The 13,875-nt window shown below is 42.4% G+C and overlaps 1 protein-coding gene across 2 annotated transcripts in view; it reads right to left on the bottom strand.

The window, feature by feature from the left end:
* Nucleotides 1–6,681, bottom strand: part of RAB31 (RAB31, member RAS oncogene family) — a 91,416-nt gene extending 84,735 nt beyond the window's left edge. For both annotated transcript variants that reach the window (XM_067547818.1, XM_067547825.1), the window contains exon 1: nucleotides 6,039–6,681. In XM_067547818.1, the coding sequence (XP_067403919.1) occupies nucleotides 6,039–6,077 (39 nt within the window). In that variant the 5' untranslated portion in view covers nucleotides 6,078–6,681. The remainder of the gene's footprint in view (nucleotides 1–6,038) is intronic.
* Between the last annotated feature and the right edge of the window lie 7,194 nt (nucleotides 6,682–13,875).

Here is a 13,875-nt window from a genome sequence, read left to right as displayed (position 1 = left end):
GAGTTATTTTACTAAATAATCCTTCCTAAAACTTTGGGAAGAAATGAATAATAATAAAAAGTGTTGGAAGCAGCTCTGGAAAGCATTTAAGACAGACAGAGTCAGAAGAAAATTCCAGATTCTGAAGCATTCTGGGTGTAGCAGACCCGTTGTTCAATGTCCAGCATTTCACTGTCACAAAAATCTGAATCTGACCCTCCATAAAAATGTCTCAGCAGACCTATTAAAGGGGGGAAAAGCTAACTTACACTCCTAAACTTCTCACCAAAACAAAAGAAACAAATTACATTTCTCAGTCAATATCTAACTGATTTTTCTAGGCAGTTGTTGTTGGGTTGTGGTTCCCCCTACAATTTCACCCTCTTCTGGTAGCCCTACCATTTGAATGGTGAAGGAGGAAAGTGTAGCCTTCATATTATTTTTAAAAAATTTTAATAATAAGTTGAGTGAACAAAAGATAGTGATGTATCACTGACTGGAAAATAGCTTGTTGGTGATTCAGTCTCTCTTGTACACTCATCTTGCTATTCAGTAAATAAATGTCATGAAATCTACACTTAGCTAGTAGACGCAATCTTGCAATCCTTTCACTCTCATCCTTGTCTTCTGCACCCATCCGTTACATTTTTGTTCCTTTTTGCACCACAAAGCTCCAATTGATCATGTGCAGATGGACCTCTGCACCCACGTGGAGCTGCATTGACTTCAATAGGACCCCAGGTCAGCATAAAGATCCACCTGCATTAATCCAATTGCAGGATTAGGTCCTCAGATTGTCAACTCTTCCAGGCAAGGACTCTTATTTAATTATTTGTACAATGCCTAGCACAATCAGGTCCCGATTCTGACAAAGACCTCTGAGATACCGTTGTACAAATGATAATATAACAGTTTTTTGAGGCAGGTGAGAGTTAACATGTTCTGTTGTTTTTTAAATTCTAGTATAATTTAAAGATTTTCAGACACACACTTTTAATGGAACAGCTATGTTAAAAGCTACATTAAGTGTTCCAAGTTTTTACATAAAGATTTTGCTACTGAAAACTGGTCTACATCCTGTTTCAGTGCAGGACCTATTTTTTCCCTTAGTTTATCGTGCCATCACCACTGGAATGCCAGAGAGATTTTATCCTTACTAAAATTAACTAAATTAGCAAAGAATTCTGACCACTTTTCTGTAGTCTGCATGTGTTTACACTATAGGTTGATACACATGTATAGTACATGAAAGGCAAGCCCAGACATAACAAACATTTGGTAAATAAAGAAAGCAAAAGAGCAGGTAGGTCACAGCAGATGCAGATTAGTAAGCAACCTCCTGAAGCCCCACCAGGGCAACGTAAGAGTTTCTCTAAAATTAACAAAAGTCCAGGAGCTCAGCCTCACTCCAAAGGCTGTTGTTAGTAGATGCCACATAGCAATTATGTCAGAACTTGGCCAGAAGCTATAACTCAATCCTACCGGCTGCAGAAAGAAGTGTCGAGATCCAACGTGCATGCATTCAGCATTTATTCAGCACTTGTGCAGAATGCCCTCTACATTGTTTAGATTTCTCTGCACGCAGCTAGGTAATACATACAAATCTCTGCGCACTGGTGTATAGGAGGAAGTAAGCATGATGCGCCTCTAGAGGCAGAGATAAGCATGTATGCCGTGGTCATGCCCTAAGTGCAAACTAGGGAATGAAAAAGATGTGTGCCAAGGCTATTTTACGTTATTTATCATACTGCTAGCCAGTAGTAATAGCTTATTTAGCTGTTGTAGCTCTACTTAGAAGAAAGCAAGACCAGGGGCAGGCACGGGCCATGCACACTGAAATGTCCCCAAGAGTTCTAAGAAAATCGTAGAATTAACAACCAGCTCAATACCTCACAACATTAGTGAGGTGCAATGTTCTTGACAGCCCACTAGCAAGCACAACCTGCTTTCCCTCAACTTACTTCTCCTCATTGAATCATGAGTAACAAAGCACACCAGCCAATAGCTGGAAGCTGAGGCTAGACAAAGTCAGACTGGAAACAAAGCACACATTTTTAACAGCGAGGGTAATTAACCACTGGAACGATTTACCAAGCATCATGGTGGATTCTCCATCGCCAGCAATTTTAAAATCAAGATTGGATGTTTTTCTGACAGATGTGCTCCAGGAATTATTTTGGCAAGTTCTATGGCCTGTGCTATACAGGAGGTCAGACTAGATAATCATAATGGTACCTTCTGACATTGGAGTATATGAATCTATATTCAGCAAGGAAAGGATACCAGCAGCTCAGAGCCTAATCCTAAAATTAGCCAATGTATAAATTTGGGTTAGATTAGGACAGGTTTCTAGTGATGCCCTTTCATCACTCTTCTGTTCATGTTTCACATATTTCATTCCATTAAACATAATATGGTGGCCTATCCTTGAGTAGCATGTAGTCTTAAAATGTTGTCTAAAGGTTATAAACCCTGCCTCATGAAAGGAGGGAGATTTTTTACTCTTAAGGAGTTGCCTTATTGTACTGCACTTCCTTCAGCTTCGTGAGGTGGAGACTGCAAGAAATTGAGCCTTTCCCTTCTACCCACATGTTTCAAAAACAGTGAGCTACTACTCACTTTTGATGAGTAAATGGTGAAATATAGTCTGGCTCCCTGAATCTGAGTTTCAGTACATCCACATAAAGAATGTTGGGCCAGATTCTCTCCTGTTCCTAGATGTGCTCAGTGCAGGGGAAGTGGATCATCAAGGAGCCAGTTACAGCTCTCCATTTCTCACACAGTGGCTCCAGCCCCAACCATGGAATGCTGTTCTAGTTCACAATAGCGGGCTATTGACTCTAATGGTCAGCTGAGAAAGGAGGATGGCTCAGCTCTCTCCCATAACACACACCCTCTACACTGGGGTGGAAATGCCATGGGTTTTGCAGGAGCTGGTTATGCCAGCTTTATGCCAGCTGAAAGATCCTCCCTATTAGGGAATTGTCAGCTGGGCAGCTACAGCCAGATTTGCGCAGATCAGGTTTGTACACTGTAATGGGAACTAGTTTGGGATCGGATAAAAGAGATACTTCTCTATAGTCTGATTGAGAAATGGAATCTAGAGGTATTTTCACAAATGGAGGAAGGAGATAGGTTCAAAATCCAATTTGATGCTCCCAGGATCTGTTTCCTGCAGGCATAAGGATTTATCTGCTTTATAAGATTTAGGCACCTCAGATTTTATTGATTACCAGGAGACCTACTAGGTACACTGCTGCTGGACCTAACCCATTTTGTAATGACTCTGGAAATAGGTCCTAGAAAGTATTAAAAAGATAACTAAGGTTCCTTTTGTTAGACCTGAAGGCTCTATTTTGGATTGACATCCTACAAAAAGCTCTTTTAAGTAGACCACAAGATTAATGGATGAACTGGTTCTCGCTGGCAGGTACTCAATTAGCCAGTTCTGAAAATTTGTCTCTGCAGTTAGTCAGTGGATCTCTCAGATGAAGGCTTTTGAAGTCTTGGAAAAATTGACTGCCAGCCTCTGTGGTAAGTGAGACAACTATCATTAGCAGTGGATGGTTTTGTAGAAGTAAAGTGTATTAACACTCAAGAGGAAACCTCCTCTCAGAATCTACTAGGCTTGTGTAACTGTAGTTCTTCATGTTTTCTTAAATGTTTCCTCTGCTACCCTAAGTTTTTTGTGACTATTGAATAGTTTTGAATTCACAGCACATGTAGTTGTCCTGTGTGTTCTTTTCCTTGCCTTAGAATAAACAAAACAACAAAAAAGCTGGAGAACTCATATTTAATGTTACAAAACAGCAATAAATTTACTGCAAGAGGAATGTCATTTCGCAAGACTGCTTCTGTCTCTGCCTGTATAAACACCAAGATTACAGGACTTGCTGTTTGGGGGAGGGGGTTCTATTTGTTTTAACGCAGACTTCTCAAGTTTAAGTAAACTGCATTTACTTTTGCATCTACACCATTTTAAAAATGAATGCAGAGATGTTTATTGGGGGAGGGAAGAATGTTTATTGCCAAATACTTTGGGCCAAACTCTTCGGTGCCTACTTTGAACTGGTGTAAATGCCAACACCAAGGCACTGAAAAATTTGGCCAGTGTGTGTTTTTGTAAAGTGGCAACACATTTATATTGCATTAAAAATAGTTCACCATACATATCTAGGTTTATAATGCTATTCTCAGTTTCATGGGGATATGGATCTAAAATCTTTGTATCCATACATGACATATTCTGTTTTTAAAACTTACATGAAATACTATGACAGAGACTCTCAAAAGTTTTGAATTTTTATATGCTGTGTTCAACTAATATTCAGAGTAATTTCATCAGCACATTTTGATGCAAAGTTCTTTCTGTGCATAGCAGGGAGAAGTAGCGCCAAATCTCAAACCTAAGCACATTACTGTTTCAAATACTAAAAGAACACACTGTTAAACGGAAAGAGAAGCAGCAAAAAGAAAGCACTATCATACAGAACAAAACTTCTGTTATGAATTTATTGGACCAAGGTTTGGTAACTCCACTGAAGTCAATGTCCAAAGCACACAGCAGCAGAGCAAACACCAGGAAAAACCTTGATTAGGGATATTTGAAACTCACAAAGACATGAGGTAACAATAAAGCCTTCACTACACTAGTTAACATTGGTTTAGTTAGATGAATGGTAACAATGCCAGGTCATTTCTCAAAAGTTTCTCTAATGTAAGCAAAACTTAAGGTGGGAGAGACATTCTTCCGTAAAAATTCTCTCTCTATCCTAGTTTGTGGCACCAGAAGCTCTTAGGACACCCCAAAAGTGTGCTGTGAAAGTATATCTGATGATCCTATGCTGTGATGTGCCCTACACCTCACAAGAACCATTTAGATTAGATAGATAGTATATGGCATGTATTAAGGACTGGGTAATCAAGAGGTTTAAAGGAACATTGTCAAAGGTGACAGGTTCCAGCAAAATGTTAGGTTTTGCTCATATATAGTCATTATTAAAATTTCAATGGCAATAATAGTTTGGATTTAAAAATCCCCCTTCACTGTTTGCTGCCTTGGCTATTTCCTAAGAACCAGAAAGTGACGTACATTAGAAACGAAACTTAACATGGACTAGTGATCATTTCCCTTGTCCAAGATGAGTGAAAGACAAAAGGTAAACAAGAGTGAAATTCTTTCACTTCAAATGATCTCTGAAAACGTGCGATATGAGAGAGAGAGTTTATCCTCCATGGCTCTATATAAACAGCATCTCATTTCAACAGCCAAGTTTATCTCATCACGGAAAGAAAAAAAAATCCTTCCAAGGAAGCTGGTATGTTGTATGCAAAATTTCAGTCTGAAGGAATTTACCACAGCCATGTACTAACACGCCCTCATAAAGGGAGGCACAAGCACTTTTTCAGCTGAGTGGGATCTGTTATTTAGCTGGTCTGATCTTTGTGCCCAGCCAGCTTCCTCCCACTGAATGCACAGTTAGTTCAGCATGTAACAATCGTTTTGAACTCTGGAGCATTAAAAGTTTGATAACAAGCACACACAGCTCCCCAAACCCACGGTAGGAGAGACAGCGGAGGGCAAAGATCCTTTTCTTTGCAGCGGGTGCCTAGGTTTGGGGAGGGCAGAAGGCCCTGGTCCCAGCTGGAAATGGTGTCGTCCCGGAAAAACACCCGATTTCAGTCCCCCACCTGGTGAAGAAGGGAACTGGAGCGGGAGTGGGGGGGAATGGAGAGAGACCAGAGACAGCCTGCAGGGAGGAAAACATGCCCAGCTGCCCACATCCTTCGCCCAGCCACCGCCCCGCAGATGCCTTTCCCCGGGGCACATCATCCCGAGAGCGGGGAGCGAGGGGTGCCAACGAGCGGCTCGCTTCCCTTCGCGGCGGGCTCGGTCCCGGGAGGTGCCCAGAAGAGGCCGGGCCAAAGAACACGAACCCGGCGCAAACTTTGCGGGGAGCCTCGGCGCGGGCCCCTTGCCCTGCGGGGGGCTCGGGCGGCGGCGTCTGCCCGCCACCCCCCCGCCAGCCTCAGCCCCCCCTCCCCGCCTCGCTACTCACTCCGAGCAGGCACACTTTCAGTTCGCGTATCGCCATCATCTGCCTGGGCAGCAGCAGCTAGAGCCGCATCCTCCGCCGCCGGCGGCGCCAGTCAGTCGCTGGATCCCGGCCCGGCTCTCCCGCGCTGCCCCGCCGCCGCCGGCTGGTCCGGCTGCCCCTGGCCGGGATGCGAAGGGAGCAGGACTGCAGCGATCTCTGGGCAGCCCCCGGAGCCGCCAGCGGTCACATGAGCGCAGTGCCGGCCCCGCCTCTGTCCGGGGCTGAGTTAGTTCCCCGCCCGCGCACAAATCTCTGCGCCTCCGCAGATTTGCAGGGCGGCGGCGGCTCCTCTCCTCTCCCTGGGACGCTGCCCCAGGCGCCCGGGCAGCCCGAGCGCTCGGACTAGCCGGGCCACTGAGGCTGCTCCCCGCGCGGCTTCCACCGGCCAGGGGCTGGCCCAAAACGCGAGGCTCTGCCGGGGTGCGCAAATGCTGGGGGAGATCAGCGCCCGTGGCAGGGGTTGGAGGCTTCAAACACGGGCCCAACTTAAATGAATCCCGAATAAAGGAGCCTCCCTCGCCAAACGCCGAGGCTGGGCTGCTGCCTGGCAGATCTGCAAATGGCAAGGCAGGAGAGGCGCTGCTGACTCAGATTAGAGACCACGGTGGCGGGCGTGGTATGAGAATAGAATAAAATGGGGGTTGTTGGTTTTTTTTAAATCACGGGAGGGGAAAGCTTTTTTGTGTGGGTTTGGTTTTGCAGAACACAATTTTTGTAGAGGAGAGATTGTTGTTGTCCCCCACGCACACTCTGTTGTGCCAGGGGTCCTCACAAGCCAGCAATGCCTCTTAGGTTCCAGCACAGCAAACTGCTGGATGGTTAATTTTAAAGTAACTTTGTCATTTTTATGCACAATGCAAATGTCATGAACACAATCTAAACACAATATAATCAGTAAGGCCCCCACTCTGCAAAGAACTACAAATGTGCTTAACTATACACATTGTGGGCTGATCTACCTGCAGAAGCTACACCACTTAATTTAAATTTTTTAAATTGGTTTAGTTAAATCTGTGCAAACCCCTGAGTGCACACACTTAAATCAGTTTAAACCTCTGAATTTAATTTGAAGTAAAAGGGTGAAAATTTTCACATTTAAAAACAATGTCAGCACTTTCACACAACTCTGGTAACAAGTAACTGATTATTTTTGTTACCTGATCATCAGCAGTTCCATCCTTGACTATCTGTTTTGGTAGGGATAATGGAACACTAAAGATTAAAATAAAATATATCAAAATCAGACCAACAAAAAGGGCTTCATCTTACAATTATCTAATGCCATGTTTTTAAATGAATGCTGTAACTTATTTTGGGGCCTGATCCAATGGGAGTGCTTCCATTCACATCAATGGGCATTGGATCAGACCTTTAATTACTACCATAATTTTCAGCTGCTCTCTGGGCAAAATCCTAAAAGACGTGGAGTAGGATTGTGTGCTGTTTCTTGGAGAGGTGCAACTGAAATTTTGAAATCAAATTCCCTCTATTCCATAAATGGTTGTTATCCATTTTTGTTACAGAGGGTCATTATTTTAAACGCAGAATTATTAAAGCAAAATTACGGAGAACTTTTTTGGTCATTATGAAGTTATTCCCATATCACTTGGAACTTCCTGCCATAGTTCCTGTTGTTGCACTCATCGCTCTGGTAATTAGTTCTATGTTTTGTCCCATACTTATACTCTGACAGGCTGCTAATGTATGCAAGCTTCCAAATCTTCAAAATCCTAGGTCAAAGAAAAGGCTAGAGAAAAATAGTTGTTATCTCCAAGGTGAGAGAGAGAAAGCAGTTCCTCTGGAGTGCTGGTATTACTTTCAGATGGAAAATACCATCTGAAAATAATGACAGGTTCTCAAGTTGCTATTACAACAGGTGTCTTGCTAATATTCTGTCCATTTGTATTTTGTTTTTCACAAAAATACATATAAAATATGTCAATAAACATATAGGTAACACTTGCTAACACAAAATGTACAGCTTTGTGTCATACCACACAACTGATTCAAAGCAGCTCCAAATTTCAGCCAGTCATTAGTTCCACTGGTAAATAACTGTTTCATCTCTGTCTAGTGGTTTAATAAAGTCATAAGTAGGAATGGGCCTGTGCTGTGAAGTTTTGGAGCTTATACAGCAGATCTATTTCCATTTTCTCTTTCAGTCCATTATACAGTTAGCCTTCAGCCACAAGATTGCACCCGGGATCTTGATCTGCAGTTCAGAGAAAGTGTTCCAGTTCAGAACCATCTTTTGTCATAATTAAACCATCATTCATGTTTTTAAGGATCTTTTAAACATTCGTACAACAAGAAGTCTCCTTGTTCTCCTCCAAATCCCTCTTTGCTTAGCGACTCTGATCCTCTTGTCACTCCAGATTTTGTGCTTTATCTTTATTTTTAAACTTATTTTTATGTCTAAGGTATTTGTAAAGGCATTTGTGTACTAATAACAGTCTTTAATAAATGGTAATTCATTAAAACATTTTTCAAATACTTTATCATTAAGACTATTTTATTATGATTGTCACAATTCATGGATTCTATATTTTTATGATTGAAATACACATACATACGATTCTTGACATTTGGGGAATTTTGCTCGCAGTTGGGTGGATTTAATGTTAATGTTAAGTTGAACTATCTTCACTGAGAAACGTGAGTGTTGCTAGATTAGACTAGAGACTACAAAAAAGAGCAGAAGCTGAGCAACGATACTGCAGTGATCCAAAGGACCAGACCAATGAACTCTGAATGAAATCTCTCCAAGTGCTGATGTGGTGCCCCACTCCTGCCAAAGGAAATGTACATGATTTTAAAAACATTGGTTTTGTTATGGCAAAAATCTACCTCCAAATCTGTTCACTGTTACAAACACACATCTAGTTATTTACACTAAAATGGAATAATAAAGGCTCTAATTTAGGAAAGCACTTACTTAAACTCATTCCTATTCAGGACATTACTCCATCCCTTGACTTCATAGAAAAATAAACACATGCTTAAGTGCTGTCCTGAAGAGAGATGGTGCCCTGACTCAGTTCCAAAGTTTTTTAGGGTACAAAATAATGCCCATTAAATCTGACTTTTAAAAAAATAAACAAGCTAATATTTCCATCATCTTTGTTGTTTTCCTCAGTTCCTTTTCCTAAAATATGCCGTGACAAAACAACTCCCATTAAAATACTAGGTCTCCAACACTGTGAGTTTATTTTGAAGAAAGGAAAATACCAAATAGCAAGCCAGCCCCTTGCAAACAAGTAATTTGTCACAAAACTTACACAATATAAACTCTTCAGGTTGAAACAACAGAGGGAGCAAAGGCAAGAAAGGGCAATTTTGCTTGCATAAACAAAGATACTGAGGGACCAAAAAAAAAAAAGGAGAGAGAGAGAGAGAGAAAACAACACATACAGACACGTGTTTAAGGATTAAAAACAGCTAATGACATTCCCTTTTCCAGGAACTGGTATAACCTCTGTGTTTGTCTGCATGCAAGGAGCTGTGGTCAGGGAAACATTTTTGAGGAATTTATCATGGTTCAGTGTTTTTAAATGTCTGGTTGAAGCTGAAGAAAAACAAGTCTTACAACCCTAAAGGTTTTCTTTTTCCTTTTGTGGAAGCTTACTTTGATTAATAATTACAAGCTTTTCAATGTTTTACAATAATGTCTTGCCTTGCTTTTTGCATATTCCATGAATAAGCGACTCAGTTTTTCAGAGGTATTTCTTAGGCATCTCAAATAATCAGCTTTCCCCTTCTGAAATTCTTTACTTCAGTTTCCATTGACTAGTCCAATTCTCTTCTCATTTACCTGGTTTTACACCACTGTAACTCCACTGATTTCATCTGAGGAATTCCTGATTTACACAGGTGTAAGAGAACTAGGCCCTTGGAGTTAACCCTAGGTGTTGTGTGAGTCTTTCATTTGGGGAAACTATGCCCTCCCACTTTTTTCCTGCCTTAAGAGCAAGCGATGAGGAGGGAAAGTAAGAGGCCAAGCAGGGGCAGAGCCTCAGGACAACGTGGGGATGGGGTGACAGGGGAAGGGCAGAACATTGGTCTTGGGGGCAGGGTGGGGCCATGGTCCAGGCACTGGTGGCCCCCCTCATTGCTAGGGAGCTTCTAGCGCTCCTGCTCCCAAGGTGCAAAGGCAGCGGGCTGGCAGCATGACTCCAAAGGGAGGTGACCCACATCTACCATTTGCCCCCTGCATGACCAGCCTTTTTTATTTCAAGCCACAAGGTTTTGATGTGGTTCCAGATGTGTGTGGGGGGTATTCGAATTTGAAAGGTTGATTCAGGCCAATCTCTCTATTCAGCACTGGTGAGGCCACATCTGGAGTATTGTGTCCAGTTTTGGGCCTCCCATTACAGAGAGGATGTGGACAGATTTGGAGAGAGTCCAACGGAGGACAACTAAAATTATTAGGGGACTGGAGCACAAGACTTATGAGGAGAGGCTGAAAGAACGGGGCTTGTCTAGTGTGCAGAAGAGAACGAGGGGGAGATTTGATAGCAGCCTTCAACTACCTGAAAGGGGGTTCCAGAGAAGATGGAGCTAGGCTATTCTCGGTGGTAGTAGATGACAGAACTAGGAGCAATGGTCTCAAGTTGCAGAGCAGGAGGTTCTGCATTAGGTTGGATATTCAAAAAAACATTTTCACTAGGAGGGTGGTGAAGCACTGGAATGGGTTACCTAGGGAGGTGGTGGAATCTCCATCTTTAGAGGTTTTTAAGGTGTGGCTTGACAAAGCCCTGGCTCGGATGATTTAGTTGGGGTTGGTCCTGCTTTGAGCAGGGGGTTGGGCTAGATGACCTTCTGAGGCCCCTTCCAATCCTAATCTATGATTCTATTATTCTTATCTCTATATTCAATACAGTGCTAGCTATTGGGGGAGCAGCAAGCGCCACAGAAGGGAGGAAGGATAGTCTTGTGATGAGGGACAAGACAGGGAGTCAAGAAATCTGGATTCTTTTCCTGAGTCTCACACAGACTTGCTGTATGACTGTGGGCAAATCACTTAACCTTTCTGTGCCTCAGTTTCTCCATCTGTAAAATAGGGATAATGATATTTCTCTAACTCACAGAGATGGTGTGAGAATAACTTGACGCTTGTGAGGCACTCACTAGGGCCCCTGATTTCTCTTTTGTGGGTGACAGATGCAGACAAACCCTTTCCAGATCCTTATGTCCATTCAGCTCCCTAAACTGCTGTGATTCAGCCTAGTTCCTTGATGAGTCACTTCCTCTCTCCCACTGCTGCTTTCCTTCCCGGTTCCTGTCAAGTGTCTTCATGACACAAAAACGTTCTCCCTCCTCATCACTGGTGAGTTAAACTCCCAGGCCACCCTGCTATGGGCTGCCTTCCCAGTTCTTGTGCCCAACAGTAGAACAGGAGGCAAATTACTTCATTCTTGTAGTAAGAAATGTTTTAAAATATGTATTTCAATGCACAAACAAAATACACAAATGCACAATATAAATGACTTTGCTACTATGAAATATTAAAGTTGTGGTCCCTAGAAAGTACCACATCTGTTAAATGGAGAGCAGCAGCAACAGAGCAAGCAGCTCAGGTCAGCGGAAACAGGGGAATAAGAGCAGCTTGTGGTTCAAACTATACAGCTTATTCAAAATCCAGTGGTTATGGTATAGTTTATAACCTTCAGGCATTTTCATTTATATTTTTTAATTTTCCTGCAGATTAGAAACAGATTGTCCTCATCCCTTGAGTCCCAACCCTCCTGTACTGTGACTACAGAAGCACAACACAGACATGGAAGAAATCTAAGGCCCTGATTCTCCTTTCACTTACTTATGCAATTCTCTTAACTTCTGTTACTTCTGATTTTCTGTGAAAGAGAATTAGGCCCAGTAACCCAGTGACTCTCCCATTAAACACTGGGTGCTCTAAGAAGCTCCAACCTACCAATATTTACTTTTCTTTTGTAATTACATCATATTCCATCATCACTGTCGCTCATAGCATGGAAATAACATATATGGCCCAAACACTCCATCCCCCCAGGAAGACCCAGGGGACAGAACTAGAGAGTTGGAAGCCTCTGCAACCATTCTTCAGGGAAGAGGGAAAGTAACCTTTAAGGAGATATCCTCAGTGCTTTATCAACCACCTCAGGAGCACACATGCATGGGGAAGCATAACCAGAGCAATAGACATTTCTCCACTCCTAGTGTTCTTTTGTGCTGACTTAAGACTCCCATTAACCTATTGAGCAGCTCCCCTCAAGTAAGGAAATACTTTCTTAGAAGCAGAGCAGTAATATGGCTGAAAATGTTGTTTTTTTCAGATAAAAGCTAATGAAGATGGTTTTCTGGTACTGCCAAGAAGGTTTGTTCAGTTCTCAAAGCAGCTTGGGGATTTTTTGCTTTCATAAATGCTATGCTTGTGAAAAGCACCAAATTCACAAACAAAAGACTGTTGCCCTCTACTAAGACACAAAATAAGTATTATACAATATAGACAGAGGCCAGCAGTGAAACCTCACTCTCCCTCACCAATGTGCTTCAGTCCCAAGCTGGAGGAACGACTTTTAATGCTGCAGGGGTAGTTCAGTGGCCTCTCCACTGAGACAGTCAAGTGTGCCAATTAACGTTAATTATTGTATTGATTTCTGTGACTTGGGCATCACAGGCCAAATTCATAGCTGATGTACCCCAATCAAGTGAGTGAATGAATATAGCCCCATGTCTGTTAGGAACTGGCCTGACACCAACAACTTATTTCACTTAGTGCACCAAACTGCCATTAAATTGTTTCAACCTCTACTGATGTAGGCTGAATTCAAAACAGACACCTAGTGACAAAAGGCTGAGCACCCAATCATCAATCCATTTTGCTATACAAGCCAAATAAAAATAATTATGTTGGCCACTTTTCTCAAGTGTGTGCACATGCACATGCCTGTAATGTAAAGAACAATATAAGCAGAGAAGTTGCTGAGATTTAATGTAGCCAATACATATTTCAAATCAGGGGTCTCATTAAAAGTGAGCATTCAAGGTTGCAGCCCCGGATTTCTCTGTTGCTATTTTTCCTTTGTAAAGTTGTCCTCAGCCTGCTCTTATTGAACGCCGTTTGAAATGTCATATCTCAAGAGAGTCCATCAAGCTTATATGGATTGACTTGGTTTACTCTTTGGCACTGCTAACATGCTTCCCCCACCCCACCCCACCCCCCCTGGCTCCTGATGTAGCAGCTTTTGTAGCATAACCTTCTGTGAGGCAGTGTTTAGGAGGGGGAAGGGTAATGTACAGCTTCTGTAGACTACATGCCTGGGATTGGGATGGTGGAGGGAGACACATTCATATGCAAGGATTATGTCAAGCCTTGCAGCAGTGACAAAAAAACAATAACATCGGCCCGCCTTTCAACCCACCCAAAGGCAGCCCAATGAAAATCCCACAGTAAACCACAGATGATTCCATTGAACAGCATCTCAGTAATTTTCTAGCAGTGAATTCCTCAGGATTGTACGGTAAAGTAGTTGTAACTGAAATACCAGCCTACACCAAGAGCTTTATTTCTGATGCAGAAACCTGTTTCTTGCCCAGTGAAAGGAGAGCAGTCAGAGTTCCTCCTTTTATTAAACTAAACATTGTAAAATATGAATATGGCATAAAATTAAGGCTACAAGTTTTATTTTCAAGGAGGCTTCTATCATGTGTATTGCCAAGTAGAGATAACAAGGTTTTTTTTATAGACAGCCAATTTGGCTACTACCAAGTAGGCATGAAATTTGTTTAAAAAGTGCCCAATGTGAGTACTATCAGCTAT

This window comes from Emydura macquarii, unplaced genomic scaffold (genome assembly GCF_026122565.2).
Source record: "Emydura macquarii macquarii isolate MOO-44397 ecotype Brisbane River unplaced genomic scaffold, CSIRO-AGI_Emac_v2 contig_212, whole genome shotgun sequence".
In the NCBI taxonomy this organism is placed as follows: domain Eukaryota; kingdom Metazoa; phylum Chordata; order Testudines; family Chelidae; genus Emydura; species Emydura macquarii.
This window is presented reverse-complemented; position numbering and strand designations above follow the sequence as displayed.